At 41.3% G+C, this 27,681-nt stretch overlaps 1 protein-coding gene across 2 annotated transcripts in view; it reads left to right on the top strand.

Annotated features, from left to right (window-relative positions):
* The first annotated feature begins 1,181 nt into the window (after positions 1-1,181).
* camk1db (calcium/calmodulin-dependent protein kinase 1Db) overlaps positions 1,182-27,681 on the top strand; it is a 36,178-nt gene continuing 9,678 nt past the window's right edge. The window contains exons 1-5 of one of the 2 annotated variants that reach the window (XM_084734201.1): positions 1,182-1,312; positions 20,044-20,175; positions 23,830-23,904; positions 27,043-27,181; positions 27,539-27,665. In XM_084734201.1, the coding sequence (XP_084590327.1) occupies positions 1,218-1,312; positions 20,044-20,175; positions 23,830-23,904; positions 27,043-27,181; positions 27,539-27,665 (568 nt within the window). In that variant the 5' untranslated portion in view covers positions 1,182-1,217. Of the gene's footprint in view, positions 1,313-19,374; positions 19,876-20,043; positions 20,176-23,829; positions 23,905-27,042; positions 27,182-27,538; positions 27,666-27,681 lie in introns of those variants that run through there. The other variant, XM_084734202.1, reaches the window with a different exon arrangement.

Here is a 27,681-nt window from a genome sequence, read left to right on the forward strand (position 1 = left end):
CATCTGTCCTTCCTGCCTCCTGCCGCTGAAAACACTCCGTTTATATTTACAAACTTAACGAAATAAATGTGTTGTTGGCTTCAAGCTGACAACAGTATAATGGTACTTATTGATAAAAATATATGCATGACTTATATCTGTATGATTCTGCCATGTTCACAAGTGTGGTGGTGCCACCTCTTGTGCTATGTCGCCAAGATGGCGACCGTTGAGGGCAAGAAGCATCCAGCGTTCCACACTCAACTTTTTAGCCGTTTTGAGTACAATATCCGGGTGCTCGCAGTGCGCTTCTGTAAATGTCAATGTGAATGCACTTAGACACTCAAAACAGAAGTATCTAAATTGTGGCACAGCAATGGAGGAAAGTTAAAGGGGTGGGGGGTGGGGGGGGGCTAAGGGTCACCTGCTGTGCACGGCCCCCCATCACTCCTAGCTCCGCCCCTGCCTGTAAATTTCACCACATGTTAAAATGAAAGCGTCTATTTCTGCAACAAACTTGTTTTAAAATTGCACATGTGTTTTTTTCATCAGGAGCAGAGCCTGACAGTGATGAGTCCGGCGGAGTTTGCAGCGGGCCGGTGATTTGGTGCAATGCGAACACTTAAATCGTTATTGTGCACGCGGCTGGCTGTCAGATAGATCGGCGGGAGGGAGCAGCAACCTCCCACTCCTCCTATTGCTATAACAACCACGGGGCGGTCGGTCGGTCGGTCGCTGTGACTCGATGGCACAGCACCTCGGATGCGACTGCCAAGTGTCATCCTCCCGACCTGAGCTCACCGCATCGCCGCCTGACACTGCCTGAATCCCGCCCGGAGAGGAGCAGCAGCAGGAGGAGGAGGAGGAGGAGGAGGAAGAGGAGGAGGGGGAGAGCCTGTGTGTGTTTCCCCCCGTCACAGTGATCTGAACAGCGGGGAAGCTCAGTGTCGGGATCCGCTACGTCAAACAGATTAGTTAAATAACCTCCCGGGGTAGGACATACCTCCCCTCCTTGGGCTCGCCTGGCTGCATGCATGGGCTGAGGAAGCGACACAGTCTGCGCTGACAAAGAGCCAGGAAGGAGAAAAACAGAAGTGCACTACTTTTTCTTTTCTTTTCTTTTTTTTTTTTTTGTCTGGGTGAGACGGCTGTGGTGATCCTCCAGCCAGGCAGCGTCTCTTGTCTCTTCTTCTTCTTCTTCTTCTTCTTGTCCTCTCCCCCCCCCACCCCGGTGCGAAATGGCGAAAGAAAACGGAGAGTCCAGCGATGGATCTTGGAAAAAGCATGTCGATGATATCAAGAAAATATTTGACTTCAAGGAAGTCCTTGGGACGTGAGTAACAAGACAAACACACGGCTGCCTCGCTGCAGGCGACGCAAACTTTGTATCCAGCAGTTTGTGTAGATTAACGAGAGACAACAATGACACATTGTTTGAACGGGAAATGAAGAGCAGGATGACAGACAGCTGTTGAATATTCGACAGAGACAGACAGAGACACAGACACAGACAGAGAGACAGACAGAGACAGGGCCTTTTGAACTCACAGCCGAGACGTTTCTAACATTCAGTCAGGAGCATCATCACTTCATTGTTCATAATGCTTCATGAGACACTATGATAATGTGTGAAGTCAGACACGCGTGATACCCCTCGTTATGTCACAGTTCACTCAGAAACTAGGGGAGACCTGGGGCAACTGTAACATTTTTTTTTTTCCTTTATAACTCACAGCACCTGTAATCTTTTGATGCCAGGAATAAGGCTACCCCGACTCGCCGATCAGTAGCCGTCAGTCTAAACCAATATGTGACAAGTCGTTGCACATTTAAGATATTATTTTAATAATTAAGCTATTAAAATTTCCTTTGACTACGAGTATAAATGATCATGTAATGTTTTCAGCCAGTGAAATGCAGTTAAAGTAAAGTCTAACTTCTTACCTTTCTAACAGTTTGATATTTTAACAATTTACTTTAGCCTTGTTTTTACCCGAGTCGGTAAAAGGGCGCCATCGCAGGTGTTTTACTCGCTGTGTGCTAACTATGTCCCCATTCGGACACCCGTGTTTTACTCACTGTAAACAAGCAGCAACTGGCTTTGAGGCGGAAGTGTCCAACTATGGACGATAGTGGCAAACGGCGTCCAGATGAGGATACAATGCCAGTGAATATATATTTTTTGGCACAAAGCGAGTGTGCATGCGCCAGCTGTGCATGCAGCGTGTTGCAGTAGCTCCTTGCTTGTTATTTAATTTTGTTTCCAACTTTTAGCTTTCTTCTTTGTCAAATTTGTTTGTCTACTTTTGTTAGCAGCTTATTTAAGCTGTGCCCTCTCTAAACATGTTGGCGGAGAGGGTTTTCAACAGTTTCCCCCCCGAGGATAATCTATTTCTGATTCTGATAAACGCTAACAGCAGAAAAGGTAAAGACTCAGAATGTGTTGGAACAACCAGCGATGACACTGAACATTTAGTTAATTTATTTCAACACGGTATAATTTAACCACAGGACTAAAAAACTTTTTAACTCCACTAAAACAAATACTTGTGTATTTATAAATACTGTGGATGATGTGCACTTCACGTCTCCCGTCCATGCCTGAACCTGCCGTGTCTTCATCATCCCTGGAGTCGGAGTCCAGTGGGAGCCGCTGTAATGTTAAGTCCCTTCAGGTGCTGTATTCCCCGTTAACTGGCCTCCATTGGTCTCAGGGGCTGCGTCCCATAGGACCGCTAACTGAGCTAACTTAGCAGTTAGCAGCAGCGTGCTGGAAGAAAAGGGTCCATGGTGCAAAGATCTCCCGGGCCTGATGACCAGGTGCACCTCCAGAATGGAGTGTGAGTTTTCTTTTTTTCCTGTGACTAACAAATGACTGAAAACGTGGTCGACGAAAACTCATCTCACAGACTAATGGTTAAGTCGGGGGCGGGGTGGGGGTATTCTTACAGAAAAGTATGTCAACACAGACGGACGAGGTGCTTACATTGGGCTGTGGCTTGTCTTGCAGCCATGCTAAAATCTTATATGTTGGCTACCAACTTCTGCAGTGGCACAGCTTGTTTATGTTTGTTTGTAACCAATAGTTTAGACAGCGCAAGAAAAATACTGAACTTTCAAAAATTTTCTTACATCAGAATCAGTTTTTTGTTGGAAACTTCTGCCAAAGTAAAATGACTCTGCTGCTGTTGCACAGGCAGAGAAATAAACCCACTGAGCGCGTGCAGAGTAAGTGCGATCACTGTAGTTTGTTTCTGATTGGAGGAATTAACCCTATTGTTTTCTAGTTGCCCCTGGTCTCCTCTTCTGCAGACAGACAGCGTGTTTTTATCCTCCCCACAGATCAGATAAACCGCGTACATACGTCAAGCTCTGTGCGCGGGTAACCATTTATTTGGGGTCGTTTTGTACAGCAGAACGTCTCTGACAGCAGCAGGGCCTATTTGCATACACAAACGATGAAAGCGGCTCCCAAATTAAGAGACCATCTGTGATGACTTTGTGTTCTTCTCGTGCTCGATCTCTTTCTTCTTCAAACAGAAGAGCAGATTTTAGCGGGGAAACATTATGTCTGGGTTTACAGACTGATACTTGTTGGTACAGTTATGAGAACCGTCATCTGGCTTGATCCTGTAGTTTTCGGACCATTTTGGTTCAAGTGGTTCTCTTTCCTCTCGTCCACGGAGCTGTGGAAGCTCAGTTGTACCTGCAAAAGAAGAAAACATCACTATGCTAATCAGAATTGTGAGATAAAAATTATGTTTTTTAATTTTTAGTTTAGTTAGTTTAATTTTATTTTATATCCATATATTTTAAATTCCATTATTATGACTTTTTATCTAATAATTTAAACTTTATATCTCATAATTCTGACATTTTAAACCATAATTCCAACTTTTTATCTTGTACTTTTGACTTTATAACCTAATTTCCCCCTTTTAAAAAATCTCATAATTAGGACTATCTCATAATATCGACTTTCATCTCATAGTTTTGACTTTAAATTATTATTCCAACTATTTCACTCATAATTTTGACTTTTTATCTCACAATAGACTTTCTAATAATTTTGACCTTTTATCTCTCAATTTCTACTTTTTACCATCTTTTTATCTCATGATTCCAACTTTTAGTCTCATAATTTATATTTTTAATTTCATAATTTAGACTTTTTTCATACTTTAACTCAAAACCTTGACTTCTTCAGTCTCATAATTGACATTTTATCCCATAATTTAAGCTTTTTATCTCATAATTATGACTTTTAATTCCATGATTATGACTTTTTAACCTATGACTTTGACTTTATTTCATGCTTATGACGCACCATGACGCACCATGGGGATGTTTTTTTCTCTTACTGGCGGGAATGGACTTCCATACAGAGCGGATAAATTCCAGAGTTTATTTTGGTCCTCCGTTAGTGCTGCTTGACTTCATGTCTTTTCTTCTTTGAATAAGTTATGCTGCAGAAAGGGAGACTAAGTGTTTCCCTGAATGAAGGACCTAAAGGAGTCTGGCAAAAGCTGGGTCATGCTTTTATGACAGAAACAGGTCTCAGGCAGTCAATCTTGTGATTGATCGCTGGGTGCTATCACACATTTAATAGAGGATATTTCTCATGTTCCTGCCAGTCTGTGTCCCCTAAAGACATGTCCGTCCTCCCTTGACTGAGAGGAATTTAATGTGGTGGTGTTTGTATTCAGGGGCAGGGCTGTGTCGAGGAAGGAGTCTCCCCGGGGAAATATGTTTGTTTTTTTTTTTTGTTTTTTTTTTAATTTGGACTCAGAAACTGGTGTCAAGCTGAGGAAAAAATGGCCTCTAGTCGCCATGGTTGCAGGGGAGCTGGTCATTCATAGATGATGAAGCGGACACATTGTGTTTTGCTGTTGTAATTTATGCAACCTCATCTCGTGTAAACTGAGAATTTAATCTTCTTGGCCGTCTTCATCATCGCCTCATCTTGTCGCAGCTCGGCAGGATGGCAGAACCGTTTTTCCTGAGGAGCGGCACCATAAAATTGTCATACCGATCGGTGATTCACTTCACAGCATTTCAGCTGTTGTACTAAACAGTCAGACGCTCCTACCTGGAGGCTGTTCTGATTTCCCCAAGGCTTTCATTTATGTGTGAAGAGCCTCTGAATAACACCAGTGAATCATCGTGATCCACTGTCCACACAGTGGTCAGGTTGGTGGAACACACATCCCTCGCCCACGACCCAGCGCACTTCTCCGGGGCCAGTTTGTCACAGTTCGGCCCTTCTGTTGCACGCCGTACAGCGTGTACAGTAGTCGTCCTGATTGACTTTAAGTAAGTCCCATTTACTAGTTTCCTGTGCATCTTAATCAGGGAGTGCCTTGTTGGCGCACGGCGGGGTTCACTGCAGGCCACCCGGGGCAGAGAAGCCCAGCAGCCCAGCGGCTTTGCTTGAGGATTAAAAATGAACGAGGAAGGACTGTTTGCCAGAGGAAGAGACATAGATTATCCTCCTCCTCCTCCTCCTCCTTCTTCCACTGCTGCTCCACCCTTCAACTGGGGGTTGCTCATCAGGTTTCCCCATCAGTGTCCAAGAGGGATCATCCCTCTGCAGACCTCAGTCATTTCACTCCACCAGTGGAAATACTTTTACTCAAGTACTGTACTAAGTACAATTTGAGGTACTTGTATTTCCAGTTTGTATTACTTTGTACGTCTCCTCCAGTTAGGGCGACCAGATGAGAGTGGGTGAAAGTCAGGACAGGGGAGTTCGGGGTGAGCGTGTGCTAAAATGTAGAGAATAATTAAATTAAACCATTACAATTTAAAAGGTAACATCTGTCATTTGTCATATTAGCAGATCAGTCATTAAGCTGTAGGAGCCTATAAACACATTTACTTTGATATTTTTATAACAAATTCCACCCACAGTGGCGACTTCACTCTCCGTCATGTGGTTGGATGATATCAACAATCCGTTATTTATAATTGCTTGATCAGTGAAATACACAAGAGAAAACACATCAGTAACACTAATACTACGACATATTTTACAAAAATGAACAGGACATTTTTCTTAAATAACTAAAAGCAGGAAGTATAGCTAACGTAAGGGATTTGGTCAGAATATTTTCACAGATTCATATGTTATTCATATTATCTATTACTATAATGGTTAATTTTCAGGACAAACAGGACAGGATTTGGGATTCAGGACGACTGCTTGTAATTTGTGACTGTCCCGAATGTTTCAGGACGTCTGGTCACCCTTGTTCCACTACACTTCAGAGGAAAACACTTACTTTTTACTTCACTATATTTATTTATCTGGCAATCAGGCAAAAGGCAGTTTAGCTCAAGCTATCTTAACTGTGGCGCTTGTGTTGTCAAATGTCCCCTTTTCCCATTAATTGGATGTGATGTTTGGTTTTGTTTTCAATGAAAAATGAGCCAGACTTCTCAGCTAGTTGAGGAAACTGGCAGCACACACTGCAGTACACTATGTGCTTTGATGTGTCACATTCCAGCTATTTAAAATCCTCCTTCCATTCATTTTTAAATTTTCATTGCCATTTTATTTTTTAACAGTCCACCTTTTGTGTTTCTAGTTCCTTTGTAAGACTGAGTTAGCAGTTTGAATCGGTTAAGTAAACCCTGACGTGTCATTAGCCAGCAGGTGATGAGTTCTGTTTGCTGTTCTCGTGGATTGTTGAACTAAAAGGCACAAAGAAATTTGGATGTTTGTGGAGCTTCAACATGCTGGTGAAGCCTCGCAATGTGGGGATAAAACTTGGTAGCCACAGGGGGCACCTATGTGGAATATTTGGTGGTCACAGGCCATCGTTCTGTGGTTGATGTCAAACCCTGTCAACTGTAGTTATTATGCAGATTCAGATGCATTGCTGCACAACTGCATATAAAAATATCCAACTTCACCTCCACCAGCCGCAACAATTAAAGCACACACAAATAAAACAACACAGAACGAACAGGGGCCGTTCTGCAGCATATTGTGCACCGATCGTATCGATGCTTTGTACATTTTAGTGATATTTTGAAGCATATTCAGGTGTCAGTACTTTTTAATGCTGTACGGCTGCACCAAGTAGTTTGAAGCTTCAAAGCTTTACTCATTGTAATTTGAACGACAAATCAACAGTCAGAGTTTTTTGTTTTGTGTTTCTTTACATTGTCTATTCTTCTGTTTTAACCTGGTGTTTCTGCGCAGTTGTAGATAAAGATGAAGCTACATGAATCAGTATTTGTAGAGTTGAATTCCAGTGGCGGCTGTGTAGGTGGACCTGAACATTTCCAATATCTCCAGAGTGTCAAAAAGTCCAATGTGAAAAACATTTAAAAAGATAGATGTAATAATTTCCAAAATTCACAGCATGTTTTATCTTATTAAATATTCTGCTTCTCTCTGTATTTGTTGAAAACCTGCTTGCTCTCTTTAATAAAAATAGACTAACTTGTGAATAATCTGATAAATCATTTAATTCAAATTGAGGATTTTGTTCAAGGATTTTTTGTTTTGTTTTGTTTTCGGGGTGATGACATCATAAAATATGATGACAGACATTCAAAGCTTCAAATGCAAGGAAAAAAAGATATTTGGCTACTTTTATTTAGGTTAAGGATCTGAATTGTTTCTTCCACCACCGCTGCAGACTTCAACAGTCACACCGCGAGATTAAACAATTGCGAGAGGCACAGTTATTAGGCACAGTTTAATGTTATTGTTCCGTGATATTTGGCTTCCTGAAACCTTAGGGTGTCTATATTTGAAAATAAAGTGCACATCAAAATGAACATCATAAAAAAATAGACGATTTGATGTCAGGTACAGCTGGAGGTCACGCTGTCTTTGTGTGAACGTTATGATTAGGTATTGATGGTTTGAGAGGAAGAGGAAGAAGCCTGCGGCGGTGTGTCAGTGACGGTTCGGGCCTTGCTTCTTTCCTTGCAGTCGCTGTTGTGAGCTAATGAGATCTTGCCACTGAAGCCAGTCCTCCTAACTCACCGCCGCTTGCCTTGCGGCTAATTTCAGACCCTTAAGCTGCTGATAGTCTGAGGAAGCAAATTAAGTAACCCGACCACAAACACCTTCAGAGATCCTCGCGGGGTCAGGGTGGTAAATGTGCAGCAGAGGAAATCCTGACATGTTTGTTTGGGACACTGATGAACAGGGATGCACTCAATTCTCTCCTCACGCTGACGTGGTGATATCGACGATACAGAGTACCGTCCCCATACCAAATTTAAAATCTGTACACTGCAGTAGATGTGGCACCATTTTTACGTGAGGTAACATGAGGAGAGGGATTGCTGTGGCACTAACATACTTAACGTCATGACCGAAACTGGGTCTGCTTAACAAAGTCAGTACTGCTGTAGATACTTATGCAGTATATTGGATTGGTCCACCTGTGCTAATAATTGAATGGACTGCCAATATTAGCATATCATCAATATATTCTCACCCGTGTGTTTTGGCCCATAAATAACAAGCAACTGCAGCAGAGAAATACCAGACACTCACAAATTACCAGTACCAGCACCCTCAATGTGATACTGATACCAACAGAGTACCTTCTGCTAGGGTTTTTCTTTCTAATGAATGATTGCAGTGATTGGCTGTGAGCAGAGCCATACAAATAGGTTTTTATTCTAGATGTTGGTACAAAAAGGATTTAATGCAGGTATTGTTTGACTGGAGAAGTTTCACTGCTACTTGGTACGGGGTTATTTTGGTTGATGCTTTTGAAGGTAAACTTGCAAGCATATAGTGGCTTATTTATACATCCAGATGTTTCAGAATTTCTGTAAATTGAAATCCAATATTCACCGTCTTTTAGCTCCGTTTTTGGTCTCCACCAGCTCCTCTTTTGCAGCTAAAGTCTCCAGGATTTTCACCAGCTTGCTACAGTTGAAAAGTCCAAACTAAGGTTCACATTTTTGTTACATTTCATACATTTGATCTGGTTAGTTTTGGTTTAACATGACAATTATGCAAGCGCTCTAAAGAACTACACATAATGTATCTTAGTCCTGTCGTCATCACCTGCATGAGCTGCGTCTCACTGTTCCTGCAGTTGATTGGTTTGTAGATGGATGGGCGTCTGACGTCAGCGTGTTGTCTGTTCAGTTCATTTCCTCTCATTTTCATAAACAAACTAAACTAAAGTTTGGATCAAGCTGAAATATTTAGGCTGTTTGGCACTGGGCAGGTAGCGCACAGTAAGTTAGTGGAGCTTTTCTCTAAAAACAGCTGCCTGCTGTGTCCTGAATACAGTGCTATAAGAGTAAAGTGGTGGGGTGGACAGCTAAATAATGAAAACATGCTCAAAAGCTCCACAGAGCTGCAGAGTCTGGATTATCTGAAGGTTCATCACTATGAGTGACACTGACTACGCTTACATGCACAAAACATTCCAGTGTTTGCACTTATTCTGAATATTCCTACTAAGCTGTTAATGAAAACGTTAGCTCCGCTGATATTCCTGCTGCAGCCAGATTAGGAAAAAAGTGGCGTTTTAGTGGTATTTATAGTATTTTTTTTTCTCCAAAGTTTCCCTCAGTGGCAGACATGTTCAACCGCGTCACCACAGCCTCCCTCTTTCATTCGTTCAGCCACCTTATTGAAAAGGTCAGCAATTAGATATTTGTTCATATAAAAACCTGATAAATTCTTGCATGATATTTAAAAGTAGCCGCGTCTCTCCTTCCGACTAGAAATGTGTTTTTCTTCCAAAGCTCCTAAAACCAAAATAATGTCTTAATGGGCAAATGCTCCATCCAGAATTTCTGAACTTAATATGCTGGTTACATGATCTTTATCAAATTCACAATAGTGTCATGTTCTGAATAATTCTGGAAAATTAGTGTGCATGTGAATGTGGTCAAGGTGATCCATTGCTAATATAGAAATATTGATTATAGCTGATTTAAAAAAAAACAATTGACAAATAATTAAAGGCAGGAATCCTTTTGAGAATTCTTTATGGTATGTTCTCATATTGGCTGATATATCGTTATATCAGCGTAACCTCTCTGATATCATTATCCAGTCTTGGTTGGGCTCCACAACATACCTCCTCGGTTGAATAACTTGAATATTTATTTGACTGTCACGGCTTAAAAGCGGTCTGAAATGGTGTTTTTCCAGCTGCACCTCTTCTAAGTGCCTTGTCATGTATTTCCACTTTCTGAGATTTAAGTGCCAAAGTTGTCCTGTGTTCGCTCCCACTGCAGGGCCAACAGAGCTTAGCTGTAGCTGACTCATTCAGGTCAGTTATCAGCCCCCTGAGCCACATCGTTATGATCCTTTTTGCCAACAAAGAGGAAAATCACCTCTCTCTGAGTTTGATATTAATGAATAAAGCGGCCTTTACAGCAGGTATTAGACTGACGCTGGCTCCGACAAAGCCCTGCTCGCCCATGATGCATTCAGTGACTGCCTCTGTGCATTGATCATTTTCTGAACCGCAGCTTGTGAAGAGACTCGTTGGGTCCTTGATGCAGGGAAAATGGCAGCTAGGCAACTAGGACGATGGAAGTCCTTAGTTGCTCCCTCTGAAGAAGACACTTCCCACCACCACCACCACCACCACCACTGTCCTGCAGCTACATTCACTGTGGGAGGAGACAATTTGTCATAGGCCGTAACGATGCAGAGTCAGATAATTCACTTTATGCGTAGTAATTTTCTGAGCTTCCATCTGTATTCATGTCCCCCTCACCACATTGAACGCCTGCAGAGCCTTAGTGTACCGTCCCCTGCACTCAGAGAGCTGAAGTGTACCGAGCTGCCTTGTATCCCAGCGCAGGAGGCAGTAATCATGCTTATTAAAATAATTCAGCTTCTCTCAGACGGGCTGATCTGCGGCTTCAGACAGGTTTCTGCCGAACGGTTCCCTCAAGCGATAGATATTTTTTTTCCTTTCGAGTTGTTTATGAGTGGCATTAGCTCTTATCAGGCTATAAACTGACCGTCTTTCTCTGTTTGAGCAACGCAAAGTGCACATTCCTGGAAAGTTGCCTCAGGTCCAGACTGTGTGCTGGTGGGTAATGGTTTCCAGCTTCAGTTGTCGGGACTGTGAGAGCTGCTGGATTTCATTCGAGTCTTATTATAGGAGTTGATTTAACTCTGCAGCACCAGATCAATGATGTTTACTATCTGAAAGGGCAGAAAACCAGCGTTGGCTAGTCTGAGAGGAGAACCACACCTGAATTTATCACATTACCCTGATGCAGTGGAGGAAAGTAACTAAAGTACAGTTTTGAGTTTATTGCTTATTGCTGCCATTTCATTTAACTTGTAATTTTTTCTTCTAATTTAGTTTTACACATTTATTGAAAGAGTTACAAGATACTTTAGTGTGGATTGTTTTCACTATCAGTTCATCTGCCTGTTTGTTTTCTTGATTAAAGATACGGCAGAAATGTAATATAATATCAATATTTATGTTTTTATCAGTTTAAAATCACCTAAAAATATAGTCATTGTGTTCTCCTTACCTCAGAGTGAGACATTTTGTTTCTACAGAGGGTGCAGGTCCTTTTACATTGTGCCGCCATGTTTCTACAGTAGCCTTTTTTGCATTTTGCACAAGTTTCACGGCCCCCATAGGTTCTCCTACTCTCTTGAAAGGGGAGGGTAAGAGGAGGTGTCATCTGCAAGCCCACTAAATCTGACACATGGGTCTTTAGGGTCTAAACATTTTAGAGCCAAACTAATGTGCTTTGGTCAGAGATGAGAAAACAGTATCTCTGTTGGGATCCTTTCCATCATGTTGTAAGACAGTTAGAATAACAATCTGAGCCTGTCGGTCGCAAAGACAAGCACTTTTAGTGGACGTACTTTACAAAATAGTGGCCGACTGTTTCTCTGCAACTTTACAGATTAAAATTTGATATATAAAGTTTGTGATTAGTTTATAAAATATAATACATTCCAGATAAAACTACCCAACAGTAAGAAAAGTAGTTAAAATTAGTTTCACCTGAACCAGTTACAACTATAAAAAGCTGATTAACTGTTATTGAACCAGTAATAATATTACACTTTCCCTTCTCCTCGCCTTTTTCTTTTGATACTTCATACTTTTTTACATTTTGTGGGTGATTAATTGAGCATTTAATTTTAAATTATTATTATGGTATTATAAATCAACGTTTTTTTTCTACTGTAAAAGGAATATAATGGAGTAATGGAGTCACCACTGCCCTCATAAAGATTCTTTACAGCAAACATAGAAACCCGACCCTGCAGGATAGAGGCAAGCATCTGATGAGATAATAATAAATATAGTGCAGACAGTAGAGCCTGTGTAAGTTAGTAATGATGTCATTTTCAGGTAGTTTGTCCAGCCGACACACTGCGGTTTACCAAACTCTTGAGTAGACGGAGCAGATGGTGGTGTGAAATCTGTTAAAAAAAAATAATAGGCTTAGTGTTTTGTCTAACTGTAACAGGATCCTCTGCCAGTAAAACTTTTATTACCAAATTTGAGGACTCTCAGAACTGTATTAAAAATAATCTGTCAGGGGAGAACGAGGGGAGTGATGCTCCCAAATATACAGAGTCTGTGTCTAGATTTTAGTGGACGCTTATTAGCAAAAGGTGTCTGCTTGCTTTCCCCTCATTATTGTTCCTTCACAAACACTCTACATGAATTTAATGTGCGTTTTGAAGTATGGATCATATAATCTGATTTAAGTTTTGCATTGCAGTGTGACTTTGACTTGAGCACAGCAGGTTACACCGGCGGTAGCTCTACCTGGATTATCAAGTCCTGACTTTTCCATCCCATATGTTGCATAACGGGCCGCTGTAATGCATCTTACACAAGATGATTCAGTGTGATTACTCAGCAGCACCACAATACATGCACTGTGAATGTCAATAAGCCAGCCTCAGTCAACGAGACCCCCACCCCCTCCATCAGACAAAACTTCCTCCACCGATAGTTTCATAATCGCAGAGGACGACCGGCTGAGGTCGTGGCCTGAAAAAAGTTTTCCGGGTGATTGTTTGATGGAGGACTTTGCATCTGCAGCATCAGGCGCGGGTTTCACACAGAGAGCAGCCCACATTCACATTACGCATTAGTCAGCCGCTTTGGCTCGGCCCTCCTGCACACAGTGTGGTGGTGTTGTGTGACTGCAGACTGTCGCACACGCAGCTCATTCTGTCATCCAAGAGCCGAGAACAGGGAGCTCTGCGGCTCCGGGAAGAACTTAAAATCATTATTCAGACGAGTGAGTCAGCGTGAGGACCTGATGGTGCGGTCTGTGACACCGGGTCAGAAATATTTCACAGCCATACAATCATATTTATCTTGCGTAATAGATTGAGAAGAGCTGAAGGGTCTGATTTAGATAGAGCTTCCTCTCATCACTTAATGCTGCGCCCGATCACTTCCTGGATTATTCTCAGAGGTGTGCTGGTAGTCACATAGGTTGTTCAGGTATATAGCGCCGCAACTAAGTATTAGTTTCATAATAAATTAAAGCTAGGCAGTTTTTGTTTTTGGCTTCAAGTTCTATAATAGTCTTTAAGCACAATGTAATTCAGGTGGTCTGAGAGAAAACTAGACTTCTGCTCCTTCTCTTGGTTCTGTTTTCAGGCTCTGTTTTTGGCCAATCGCAGATCTGTAATGGGGCTTTTCCTCTGGCACTTTTGATGGCGGTGAGTCAAACCGTGCCACACCGATTTGCATTTCCATCATTGGTTTTATCGCGCTGAGCTGTGCCGAGTCGCGCCTTAGATGGGTCTACTCCGGAGTGAGGCCAAAGCGAGCTCCACCCGTGTCCAAGCGAGCTGCGGTGACGTCTCGCCGGTCGTGGCCGACCTGCGACGACCCTCCTTTCTCCCCCTCAAACAAGCGAGGGTTGTGGTACTCGGCTCGTGCGTGCAGGAGAGCAGACAGAAAGACGTGTCTAAAACTGTGTGTTGAGGTCACAGTTCTTTAGAAGATAATCTCTGTGGTTTAAAGTTTAGTTTCTCTCCTGTGTTGCTGTTTTTACATTCAGATATTTGCTGTATTTTACTGTCATGTTCACTTTGAGCCTTAGAGAAGTTATTCCTGATGAAACCTAAAAATGTCCTGTTTTTTGCTGCTAAAATAATAGCCAGTAACACAGGACTTTTATTGTGAAGGGAATGAGACTCAGGAATCAATAATCTGCTGATCATTTTCTCAGTTAGTCTATGAAATGTTAAATAGTGAAAACGCTCATCACAAGTTTTTACAGCCAGAAGTAGAATCTTCAGAGTTCTCTATTTGTCCCAAATTATATTTATTTTACTCTCCTATAAGACAAAGAAAAATACCAAATTCTTACATTTAAAAAGTTGAAACCAGTAAAGGCTTGTTTGAAAAATAACTGAAACAATAAATATTAATTGTTTTGAGTGATTGAGTGCCACTGGCAACCATTTTGAGAAACTGACTAGTAGTTCTTGGCCTTTGGTTGCCATCAGTGGCAACATTTTACTGACTTTATGTCTAAAGTTCAGCACTTTATTCTTGTATGAATAACAGTGAGGTCAGCCTGGGACCATTGTTGTTTTCTCAAGTCTGCAACATCCATCTTCGTCTCCTCCTCCACCCTTTGATGATCCCTATATAGGCTTCTGTGTTTTAATGTAAGCTGTTTGTATTTTATATCATATGTTTCTGTCTGGCTGCAAAACCAATTGCCCTTTGCTATTTAGATATTGTTATTACATTAGGAACCGAAACCACACAAAGCTGCATGTGCACTGGTGTTTTCATCTGCGCACATGCATCTTTTTCAGAGACGACGGTGTAGTAAAATTAGTTTTTTTGACTCTTGGGTGAAAAGTTCAACTAACCCGTCAACACTAACAAATGTAATATGTAGTGGAGATTATGTGGATGTTGGTGTCACTTGATGGAGCCACAATCCAAAATCCACAATTTTGAAAGAGAGAGAAAGGATTCGTTTTCGAGGGGTCTGTGAAGAGCACGACGACAGCTGCACTTCTGGTAGTTTGTGTACCAGGAACTGAGGGTGGGCACGTTAACTGATGACACTTAAAGGCAAAATATGCAGGATTTTTAAAAAAAAAAAACCCTCCAAAAACGATGCATAGATTCATACAAAAACAATCCCTCTCAATCATCACCCACAACTCTGCAGAAGAGGGGGTGTCAGAATTTCAATATTAAGTTGAAAAATCTGTTGAAATTAGCTAGTTGGGGTGTCTGAAGAAAAAAACAGCACTTCAAAGAGAATTTCATTTTCATTTAGGAAGTACTTCATTTTTATTAGAAATGAAAGTAGTTCTGATTTATTCTGAAGTACTTTAGGTCAATTCTGCTGCAGAACAAAAATGGTCCCGACATGAAACTGCTCACAACAACAAGGTCTGTGGATTATCTTGTAACCAAGTTGAATGTCATTTAGTCTCATTATACTGAAAAAGAAGGGACCTTGAAAAAATCTGCACCTCACACCAAAACTGCCAAGGTGCATGAATGGCACTACAGGCTAAAATATGTAATTTTAATTTTGGGGTGAACTGTCCCTTTTAAAGAAGAATTTGAAAATATAAATGACAGTTGTCACAGTATAATGATAATGATCTGTCGATCTTTACTTTCAATCAGAACCAGACAATCTAACAATGACTACAAAAAAAAAAAAAAGTTCAATTCTGACCTTTAAAATCGAAAGTCTGATTGAATTGTGGATTTGGAGAATTGTGACACCCTTAACCAGAAGTGTGTGGCGGCGCCTGCAGCTGCACAGACTCCACCCTCAACCCCTACCTTCTTATTTTCTCTTTATTTTACTGAACTCTGGATGCCTCAACAACCCAAAATGACGGCATTTGGTGTCCTGGGAATGAGACTGGGCAATCTCTCAAACTATCTCTCTGGTGCGTTTGCAAAAAGCAACTGACAAATTCTACCTTTAAGTGAGGTTTTGAATGTGAGACTTTTGCTTGTAGTGGAGTATTTTCACAGTGCGTATTGGCACTTTCAGAGAGGTAAAGGATCTGAGTACTTCGTCTATCACTGTTCAAAGTTATGTGTGATTGTTGTGGATGCGTTACGTGTGTGTATGCATGTGCAGATATAGCATGTGGGCAGCAACATCACCATATGCACGTCTCTAACAGGCATCACGCCCTTTCTTTCCTGTGAATTGTGAATTAATAGACTGAGTTCTCTCAGAGCTTGCAGCACAGTTTGTCATGCCTCATGCATTGACAGAGCGAGGAAACTCACAAGCTCGGATTCTGTCATGTTGTCATTCACAGGAAGTGATGTTGCTGCTCGTCAATGTGGCGAGCAGAGGGACAGAAATGGCGCTATACGTTCTAACCACCTTCACACCGAGTTCACGGGTTTCCTGTGGTTTTCGTCATTGTGTGACTCCTGCTGCAGAAGCGTGCTCTGACAAAAAAAAAAAAAAAAAAAAAAAAAAGCCCTGCAAGAGAGAGTTGCTTGACAGGCTGGCGGAGGAGTTTCGAGCCTCTCCGAATGTCCACACAGCTGTGGAAACCGGTCGCATGCGCTGAATAGAAATGATGCTCATTGTCCTCACGGCAACAGCTGCAGTGGGAAGATAGTGCGGTAACAGGAGGCCAGCTACTCCCTCACTTACACAAGCCCTTGAATTTCCATATTGTCCCACAACATGTGTCAGAATGAGGTCAAAGTCAGGGGGACGGATGCTCCAAGCCCTCTTACTTCTGTTTGTTTGCGGTGACTGAGTGTGCTCCACCTCATCACACCTGCGGCCGGCCTTTGTGACCAGGTACTGTGTTTGTGCACAGTCTGTGTTTTTGCGCCGCGGCTCTGACTGACCCTCCCCCTCCTGTGTGCGATGGTGGAGTGAGGGATTAGCGTGGATTTGATGGCCTCGGTGGGACTTAGTGCAGGGAGCGGCGCTGAGTTTAGAGCCTGGTGGGGAGGAAGTGATTACACTTTGAGAACATAACAGACCTTTTGATGCTGGCCGTCTTGCTTTTTGTAACCTTTCTGTAGATCCCTGTAGGTGAATTTCCCCAGTTTTGATAGAGACTCAAAACTTACATATTGTGCTTTTAAAGCTTATTTCACAAAGGGAGAAAATAAATGCAGGAGACATCGTGGTTAAAAACAGATAATATTTTCCGGGCTTGTCCTTTAATTTATTTTCCAATTGGCAAGAGATTACGAAAGAGATAATTAAAATAGCTGGATTGGAAGTTGATTGCTTTTATGATACATCACAACCGGGCAAAACCACAGAGAGATTTATGGCGCAGGATAAATATTTCTTTTAAATACTTTTGGCTGCTACTAGCAAGAAGGCCGTCACACAGAAATGGCTTCTGGCAAGAGCTCCAACAAGATCGACTGGACTGAGGCCCCGCTGCTGTGCAAGTGTTGCGCAGCCCGTGTCAACCCACTCGTTTAGCTTGAGAATATCAATAAAAGTAAAGTTGCTAACACGAAAACCTTTATGTCAAGCTGTGAAAGGGAAAAAGGGAACTTGCATAGAGGTCAAAATGCAGAGGAAAATCCGAAATCACAGAGCAGCAGAGGAGGATATAGATGGGAAACTCCACATGACTGTATAAGAGCTGTTTCAGAATAGGACAGTAGCGAGGGGTTTCCTTTCAACACTCTTACCGACCTGTGATTGGTCAAAGTCTTCTAGATTTTTTAAAGCCTGAGGAGGAGCAGAGGAGGAGCACCAAAGACCCCAAAATATACCTCCCACCCCAGCTTTAATCTGATTTCTCAGATAGTCTATGAACTATAAAAGAGTCGTGAAAAACACTCACCACAACTGTCTACAGCCAGAAATGGCATCAACTTTTTTGTCCCAGAAGATATTAATGTACCGTCCTGTACGATGAACAAAAATGCCAAATTCTTACATTTGAAAAGCTGTAATCAGCAAAGGTTTGCTTTGAAAATGTCGGAAATAATGAGTCGGTTATCAGAATAGTTTGTTTGGTTGAGTTTTGTGTGATTGTTGTGGACAGGGCTGAACAATTAATGGTTGCAGCCATTTTGAGAAATTGGCAACCAATTCTTGGCCTTTGGTTGTCATTGGCAACCTCCTTTTAACATAGAAAAAAGCAAGGTTGCACGATATGGTTAAAAAAAAATCACACTGCAATTATTTCAACAGGTACTGGGATTGTGATATGATTCATGATTAGTGGGAATGATTATTTTTGCATTGCAATTTTAATTTCGACTGAAAGCGCTCTGAAAATCATGATGACGTGACAAGTTTTCTTCCATCGAGAGAAGAAGATTTGACCAGAATTTGAAAGCGAAGAGTGACTTGCTTGCTTCATTTTTGAAGGATCTTTGAAGAACATGACAAAGAACTGAGGGTGGAGAGACACGCTGACTGTTAACGCTAAAGGTTCAAATTGTGTAAAGGGTTTTCAGGGTTTTCCGAGTGGGAGACGGGCGTCTCCAGGGGGCTCCAAACCCCGTCCTCCCTCTCTCTCTCTCCTGGCTCCTCCATGGTTACCAGCAGTGCATAGTTTCTTCTTCGTCTTCTTTACCTTTTATGGTAGATTGGAACCATCGCTTTTGAGGTTGCATATTACCACTTAATTTACCAGACGTATTGTTCCCTCTGAACTGTGTTCTAGTGTGTTCTAGCTAAAATAAAAGACCTCTGCCTCTTTGATGTTTTAATTGGGCGGGGGTGCACATGATCTAAATATTGAGGGGGAGCGGGACGTATCAGTTGACGGATATTACTGGCCTGATATTGACCTATCACAGCTGTATTGACCTGTATCCGTATCGGCATATATGTTGTCTGATATGCTCCTATATGGACACTTATTTTTATCAGAACATAATGCAGATTGTTTTTATTTGTCAGGCTGCATTCTGTGTATATTTCACATATATCATCATTATATATATATCATTTTTTAAATCCAGTTTTAATATATACATATATTGCTTCTTTTCTGTATTTATGATTATTTGAAATACGGGTGAAGGTTTACAGTAAAGTGGGTGGAAACATTTATTGTTTAACTGTTAAATATCCTGCCTCTATTTCATATCTTTGACTCTGCAAACTTTGTATTTCCATATTTTGATATTTTTATTTTTTACATAAATCAATGCTGTTGTTCCCCCTTTATGCCCGTCTGTTGCAAGCAGCATTAAATTCATTTAAAAACACAGGGGCCTTTTTCATTTCCTGAAAACAGTTATACGATTTCTGCCTGATGGCAATAATATTCTATGTTCTGTATAGAGAATATTGGCCGATATATTGATCAAATTTTTTCACTCCCTAATATTGGAATCAACCCCAAAAGTCCATTATTATCAGTCAGACTGTACTCTGTGCCATACTCACAGACTCAGTTTACCATTTTATTTCTTTATGCTGATGTGGTACAGAAAGCAGGCCTTAAGAGCCATCAGTGGATTAAAGATTATTTTAGTCTTTTAGATCCTATTAGATGTTTTGGTCCAGTGAACATGACCCACATCATCAATCCTTTTTTTTTTTTTTTTGACATCTCCACATCGAACCCTGCTGTGGCTGTGTTGGACGGTAAAGGTGCCTGTGAAGGTGTGTAATGAAAACAAGAAGTGGGGGGAAAAAGCAATCATGCTGCCTGCTCAGCGAGATTTATTAAGGTGGACCGACTGTGGTATCATAGCAACTGATACAGATTGCTTGAGCAAATATTCCCTTAATTCCGTATTTGTTTTTAAAAGGCTCTCTCTCATGTATGGAGACAGATGGTCGAGGAAGACACGCTATCTGCCGTCCTAAATGGGTGTTTTTTAGAGGTTTTAAAAGTGTTTGCCGTGCTTTCGGCTGCACGCGAGCACCAGGCGTAAGCCAACACAGAAGGCTGCTGGCCATAGTTGGGGACTTTGCCAGTTCTCAGTAAATATTCACAATATGCTGTTTGTGTACTCTGGCCTGTCTGCCTCTGAGTGCCCTCTATCTACGCGCAGACGATAGGTTTTCCGTGTCAATATTGCCCGAGCACATATAAAGCAGGACTAACATGTTAATTCTGTTTCTCTCTCTCTCTCTCTCTCTCTCTCGCAGCGGTGCGTTTTCTGAGGTGGTGATGGCTCGGGAGAGGGCCACAGGAAAGATGGTCGCAATCAAGTGCATCCCGAAAAAAGCGCTGAAGGGGAAGGAGACGAGCATCGAAAATGAGATTGCTGTGCTCAGGCGGTAGGTACTAGTGGTGCACAGTGACAACGTCTGTATCCGTAGAGAGAGCTGCAGGGATGACGTATTTTTGTAGGCTAACCCTGAAGTTAGCATCGCTCCCGTTCTCTTCACTAAAAGCCAACAGGATTTTTACATAACATAACCCATAAACATGCTTCAAGATTCACAAATTATTTACTGAAGTACTTTATGCCACAGAGTAAAATGTGGAAATCTCCTTATTTCAGGCAAACAAGGGAAAAAACATCCAAAAAAACTATTGTCTTGGAGACGAGGAAACCAACTCATTTCTGCTGCGAACTCATTTCTGTGTTTTAGGACTCATTCTTGGACCCTGGTATTGAGATAAAATACCAAAAGTTTATTATACCGTTAAATTGGGCAAATGTTATATTAAATAATCTAATATTCATTGGCAGTGCAGTTTTTGTGCCTTCATATGAAACATATCCACATCCTCATACTTTACTTTTTTAAAACAGTTAAAGTTTTATGAACCCCACCGTCATCCCCTTTAACTCAGGAACACCGAACAATCAGAAACAGAAAAAAAGTTTTAGAAATGGAAAGAAACTAATTATTGGATGCCTCCAGGCTCTTAGATCTTAAACCCATGAACTGAAACTGAAATATGAGTTCAAACGTTGTTGTTATTTTCAATATTTCAACTGTTTTTCCTTTTTAAATGGAGAAAATAAAAGCTACTACAGGGAATGTTCATACTTTGTTGATTCTTGAGGCCCGTGTGGACAAAAGTGGTAGTGTTTCTAATAATATGAAATTATCAAAATAAAAATCTCCTCCTGCTTTATTTTAACTGGCTAACATACAAATCACTGTAACTTTGCCAAGGAAAATGTAAACATAGGCTTGTTTCATCTGATTTCACGAAGAATCCGACAGCCATTCAGCGTGACTATACAGAAACGGCCGAGCTTGTTAACTTATGCAGGTCATAGAGGCATTAGCAACAAATTGAGACCGTTTCATAACCAGTTACAGACTCAGATAAAAACTACATGTTCTAAGCTTCATTTTGATGCATAGGTTGTGGGGGTTTGAAAGGAATCCAGCTGATCAACGAGGCTTTCGTCTCGCAAACTCCTGCACATGATGACTCCTACTCCTATGCAGGAGTTTAGCTGGAGACGGTCAGCTCCCAGCACCTCGGCGCGCTGACTTGGTGGGGGCGACACACAGAATAAAGCCATCACTTTTTAATAAAGTGCAGTAAATGAAAGGACTAGGGAGTGAAATCAAAGTTGCAAACAACAGAAGTAAGCGTTATTACGCAAGAGGCTGTGCTTCATGTCATTAGAACTATGTCATGTAATGAAACCTAGTTTACTAATCCAGCAAGCAGGCGATGACGTGGCAATAGAGACGATTGGTCTGCGTCTGATACTGAAGCACAAGGTCCTGTAAGTGACTGCCCCCGACGTGGTTGGGTTCCTGTAACTCTGTGATAAAAGTCACGTGAGGCATGCGAAGCGACTCGTTACACGCAAAAGTCATAACGTTATGTCCCTTACAACTTTTAATGACGTTTTGGTGTCACATTGGACATGAACCCCGTTTAATGGTGTTTATTTTATCCATCCAACCACACCGCCTCCTAGCACGTCGGGACTTTCTCCCTCTTTACGCGGCGCGGGGCGTCACAGATCGGTTTAAACTGAAGCCACTTGAAAAAGCCTGGTGTGTTGCTTTGAGATGTTCTGTATGAGTCGCTGAGGGACGGTGACAGATTGTTAGTGTGTCACTTGTTGGGAATGAGGCCGGGCTGGATTTGTACAACTGAGCAGAATGGAGCAGGAATAATTTAGACTGAAGATCTGGAGAAACAGAAGCCACTTTGATTAACATCAACTAATATTCTGAGTAGTTTTTGAGATTAGTACTTCATACGTGTTCTTAAGTATTTTTCTAACACCAGTACTTTTACTTGTAATTGGATCATATTCTAGTAATGTAACACTACTTGTACTTGAGTACTGTTTTTCAGTATATTCACTGACTATATTCATCAAAAAAAGTTGATTTCATTAATCTATAAATGTTACTTAAACAGCTGACAGAAATAGAATAACAGGAGGTCATAGTCTGTATGGACCCGAAGAATTAAAAGCAGCAGTGTGGCGTTAAAACAGATATAAAAGAGAATTACAAAAAGTAAAATAAAAGTTTTTAAAGTGCTAACAGAGCTTGCATGTCTTTTGTAACTGTGCAGGGTGTTTAGGGTTTTTAAGTCAGAAATGTATGAAGGTAAGAGTTTTGCATGTTATAAGAACCTTAAAATCAATTTTAAAAGAAATGGGGAGCCACTGCAGGGTCTTCTTTTCCTTGTCCTCTACTTAAGCACAGTAACTAAGTATTTATACTTACTTACTTCTTACCTCTGTTGCTTGGAACTACCTTTTGTATGTTTGGGATTTTTATAACTAACGCACCAACATGATTGATTAATAATGAGCCTGTTCAGGTAGAAAACATGTTTGTTTTCATCACATTATTCGTGCTTTTCTGTATAACTCGCTAGGATTCGATTTATCAGAAGTAGGTACCACATGACGAGGCCACAGGGGACTTTGCAGAAGAAGAAGTAGAACACCACTTTAGAGAGGGTCACCACCTCGCGGCGTCCTCTGGGAGGCATCTGTGTCTCTCTCCACTCTCTGTAATGACTCAGAGTTGGGACGCCGATCAGTTTATTTAACAGTCATTGTCAGGCTTAAGTGACTTCTTTGTCGAATCCTGTCTATCTGGAGTTTTTGGGTCCACACAGCTACACCTACGCAGGGTATGATAGGATTTCGTTGACACCAGGTGACACTCCATCCTCCTCCAGGGGCTGATGGGTAATAATTCCCCAGAGAAGCTCAGTTATCAGTCACTCTCGAAGTCAGCAGTGCCAGCTGTTGGGTGTAGTTGCCTGGTTACAGTTGCTATCCTTTGACTTCCTCCTCTTTTTTTTCCCTCTCTCTGTCATGATTTCTCACCCATTTTTCTCCCACTCTTCATCCTCCTCGCTCGGCTCTGTTTGTCTAACAGCCCTCAAACTGCAGCCTCATTTTCGTTCTGGACTCAGAAAAGGAAGTTGTGAAGGTTGTTTGGTCCTTTGAGACTCTTCCTGCTGCTGCCGCCTCCTCCTCTTCTTCCACCCCCACCTTCTCCTTTTCAGCCACCTGCCCTTGTGAACACGCGCTGTCATCTGCATATCTCCTTGCAGAGGCTTTTTTTTTTCTTTAATATTAAAACCTTGTTGGTTGGTTGCCTGGACACAGGCTGCCAGCATTGTGATCCATCCTATATTATTTTCTTCAGGTGCTCCTGCTGACAGGGGTTGCCGCTTCATGACTCATTGATTAGCATCCTTTAAGAATCTCCCCCTGCTCTCTGTCACACACAAAAGGTTTTCTGCCTTTGCCAGGTGCATTTTTTGACAAGCCTGGAAATACACGTGTGCACAAATAGACACACACAATCTAAATTCGGGCAAAGCGCTGCAACAGAAAGCAAAAAAGCGTTTTGTTTTCAGTTGGCAGGGCATCATTTCAACAAAAGAAGAGGCTAATTGCAGCTCATTAGCGGCCTGTGCTGAAATGAACACAGGCTGACTGTAAGCAAAGTGAATTTTCTGTTCTTCCTCCGCAGGATAAAGCATGAGAACATCGTGGCGCTGGAGGACATCTACGAGAGCTCAAACCACCTGTACCTCATAATGCAGCTGTAAGTACATCAACCCACCACACTGTTTGTTTAGGTCAGCTCTTTGTCTCCCATTTGACCAGTCGTTTTGATAATGTGTTTTCACTTGAATAAGTGTCTGTAATGTCATTGGGGTATTTTTGTCTGAGTGAATGCAGTGATTAAAGGTGAATAACACATGCAGATTGCAGAGTTGAGAAACATACTTACCGTGCAGGGTTTTCCAGAGAACGTGTGTGATGGCGGCTGCCACTGCTCATACTTTTTTATTTTGCTGTGCTCTTTATGCTTTACCAACCTAACACTGGTGATTGACGTCCTGAGAATAAGGCTCAGCAAGCTCCTATCTTTCTGTTGCGTTTATGAACAGCGACTGATTAATGCCATTTATTCTACCAGCAGCCAGTTAGCCTAGCATAAAAACTGTAAACAGGGGGACACAGTTAGCCTAGCTCTTTGTTTAATGCATACAAAAATCAAAGCACATCACAGCGATATTTAAGCAGCAAGTCTGATGCAGCACGATAAGCTGCATGTTATTTTACACCATCAGAACCAACTGAACTGAATTCATTCGTGTGTTGATGCTAGTTTGGAAGCTGTTCAATGAGATGCGTACCAGAAGCTCCAATGGCAACAGCATTTCTCAACTGAATTAGCTCAACTATGGGATGACAACAAATGGGATGTGCTGGGTTCACTTGGTTGCTAGGGCGTTTGTGGGTGGTCGCTAAGCAGCACGAATGGGGGTAAACCTGCAGAGGGAATCCCAAAGTCTTGGCCGAATAAAGGCGAATGACGTTGTGCACCCAATTCAACAAACAAATAAAGTAAAACTCACAAAAAAAACGTCTTGACACAACTGTCCACTGTTCCAACAATCACCAGCTGCAGATTGGCTGAAATGAAAACTCTTTCTGATTAGCAAAACAGATCTCAATCTTTTAAAAAGAGATCTCTTCCTGTAAGGATCCTTTCCATAATATATATTGTCAGACACTTAATAATATTAATCTGAGCCTGTCAGTGACCAAAACAAGCAGTTTTGGTTGACTTACTTTAATGGTATGCAGTTGCCCTTTAGGATTAAGTTGTAGCCCATTTCACCAGGTTTCACTCAATACTGACTAGTTGCAAAAAATGTTGTTCCCATTAGTCAGTCAGACACAAAAACATGGGGAAACAGGGTCCAGGTTGAAAAATACCAAATTATGTGTTTGAAAAACTCTGAATATTCTTTAAAATCACTTATTGCTGTTCTCAAGATATTTCTGCACATACATCTGGATAAAAAAAAACCTTACGACAACTTTATGTCTTCTCCAGGTCACCAAAAATGACGTTTGTGCATTTATAAGACAAAAGAAATGCATATAAACATGTAACATGTCGTTAGACAGTAACATCAAGAAAGAGAATTATAGCAGATAATGAAATGTTTTAATTTTAGTTCATCGACAAATTCAGCAAGCGCAAACGTGTCATTTCAGGTCACTTTCCTGTCTTCACTGTGACTAGCAGAGACTCCAGGAAGTCACTGCACCTGGACAAGAAATAGTCTCACACATAACCCTTCTTGAAAACCACAACTTGTTGTTTTTGCACTTCAGTTTTTGTACAAATGAAACAAACGTGTAAATTTGTGAGCTTGGCTGTTTGGTGGTTTTAGACCATACAGACATGAGAGAGGTATCAATCTTCTTATTAAATTCTTGGCAATTAAGGGAATAAACATCTCTTTTAAGCTCTTAAAACTTGATGTTCAGGTTACATTGAGGCTGTCAGGGCTGTTGATTCAACTTAATGGTATTTTTTGTGCTGTTTATGCAGGGAATATCTTGTTAAATGCGTTTCAGTCTGTGTTTGTGGAGGTGTGACTGACAACTGTTCCCCTGTGCCATTACCGTTTTTCTGTGTGTGGCATATCAGACCTTTCCCCTCACCACATAATTTCACAGTGTTTGTGACTAATGCCGCAGCCATTTAGGCAGCGATTATCTGACCTCATTGTACCCCTGCAAGGCGTAATGTTTCCTTGAAGTCTCGCTTATATAAAAATGTTGATTGCCAGTCGCCTGTGAAAGCGGGACATGCTCATGATTGATGCTCAACTTGGTATGAGTCACTTGTTGTGTCTCGTCTTTCTGTAATTGCCATTTTAAGTAGAAATGCTGGTACATCAGCTGAAAATACTGCAGATACATTATGTGACAAAGAGGCAAGTCTCAAAAACACAATGACATATAAGAAATACTTGAAGACAGCATTTGGAAAAACAAAGTATGTCGGCACAGCCTCAAAATGACATTTATATTTAATGAAAACCTCTGGCAGATAAACTAATAAACAAACAAAAGCTTTTACAAAATTACTTTTTACCTTTGGACTCTTGTAATTCATCAACTGTAAATGTGCCGGTGCCATTTTTGTGTCCCTGTGACAGTTACTATATTTATATAGCACATTTCATGCAAAGATGCAGCCCAAAGTGCTTAACAAAACAAGATCAGGTTGGAAATAATAAAAACCATAGCAATAGTTGAACACAGATAAATAAAACAGTAATAAGTATAACATTTATTTCTGTAATATTTTGCAAAACAAAGTGACAAAGTGTGTTGTATTTGAAAAAGAAGAAATTGTAAGTACATAGATGCCATAACAAATAAAATAACTTGAACAATGCAAATATTTTGATCAATTAATCTGAATTAATCTCTTGCTGTATATTTCTGGTATTTTGGGGCATTCGTGTCCAGAGATGTGAAGTAACTAAGTACAAATAGCTGCTTGTTGGTTTTAACACGAAAACAACATAACAAGACAAAAATGGCGTAACAAGACCGATGTAAAAGACGTAACAAGACGAAAACGATGTAAAAGATGTAACAGGATGAATATGATGTAAGAAAAAAAAGATGACATAACAAACGCATGACAAGTAACAAGTCAAAAATAACATAAATGATGTAACAAGATGAAAACGATGTAACAATACATAACAGGACAAAAAAAGATGTAACAAGACAAAAATTATGTAACAAGGAGAAAACGAGGCAACAAGATGAAAATGTTGTTGGGAAATTACATAAAAGACAATAATAATTTGCAGAGTCTTTACATGAAATCAGAAATAAAGCAGCCTTGTGTTATTTTCAGGGTGTCTGGAGGTGAACTGTTTGACCGCATCGTAGAGAAAGGCTTCTACACAGAGATGGACGCCAGTCGGCTCATTCGACAGGTGCTGGATGCGGTCAACTACCTGCACACCATGGGAATAGTGCACAGGGACCTGAAGGTACAGCAGTATTTACTATTCACAGTCAAACATGCAGCACCTCCTTACAAAATCCTCTGCAGTTGTTTTTGTTGAAGAGTCTTACCGAGAGGGGAAATCCCTGACGCTTAACCTGTGCGAGTGATGTTACGTGAGCGCTCGGTGAGGATCACCCACAGAGGTTAAATGTCAGGGATTTTCCTTCTCTGTAAAACTGATGAAGCGCTTGGATGAGCTGTAAAACCTCCCCCTGACTCTTGAATGACAAATCCAGGGGATTTTGTTTCATATTTTGTCTGTTATCGTACTGTCTGGATGGCAGAAATCAATCTACAGACAGTACACGAGGTCATGTGAACTCCTTCCTCTCGTTCCCAGCCTGAGAACCTGCTGTACTTCAGTCCCCACGACGAATCAAAGATCATGATCAGCGACTTTGGCCTGTCAAAGATGGAGGGAACGGGCGACGTGATGGCCACCGCCTGTGGGACTCCAGGATACGTGGGTGAGGAGGACGCCCT

This window comes from Lutjanus erythropterus, chromosome 13 (assembly GCF_056507025.1).
Source record: "Lutjanus erythropterus isolate fLutEry1 chromosome 13, fLutEry1.hap2, whole genome shotgun sequence".
NCBI lineage: Eukaryota > Metazoa > Chordata > Actinopteri > Lutjaniformes > Lutjanidae > Lutjanus > Lutjanus erythropterus.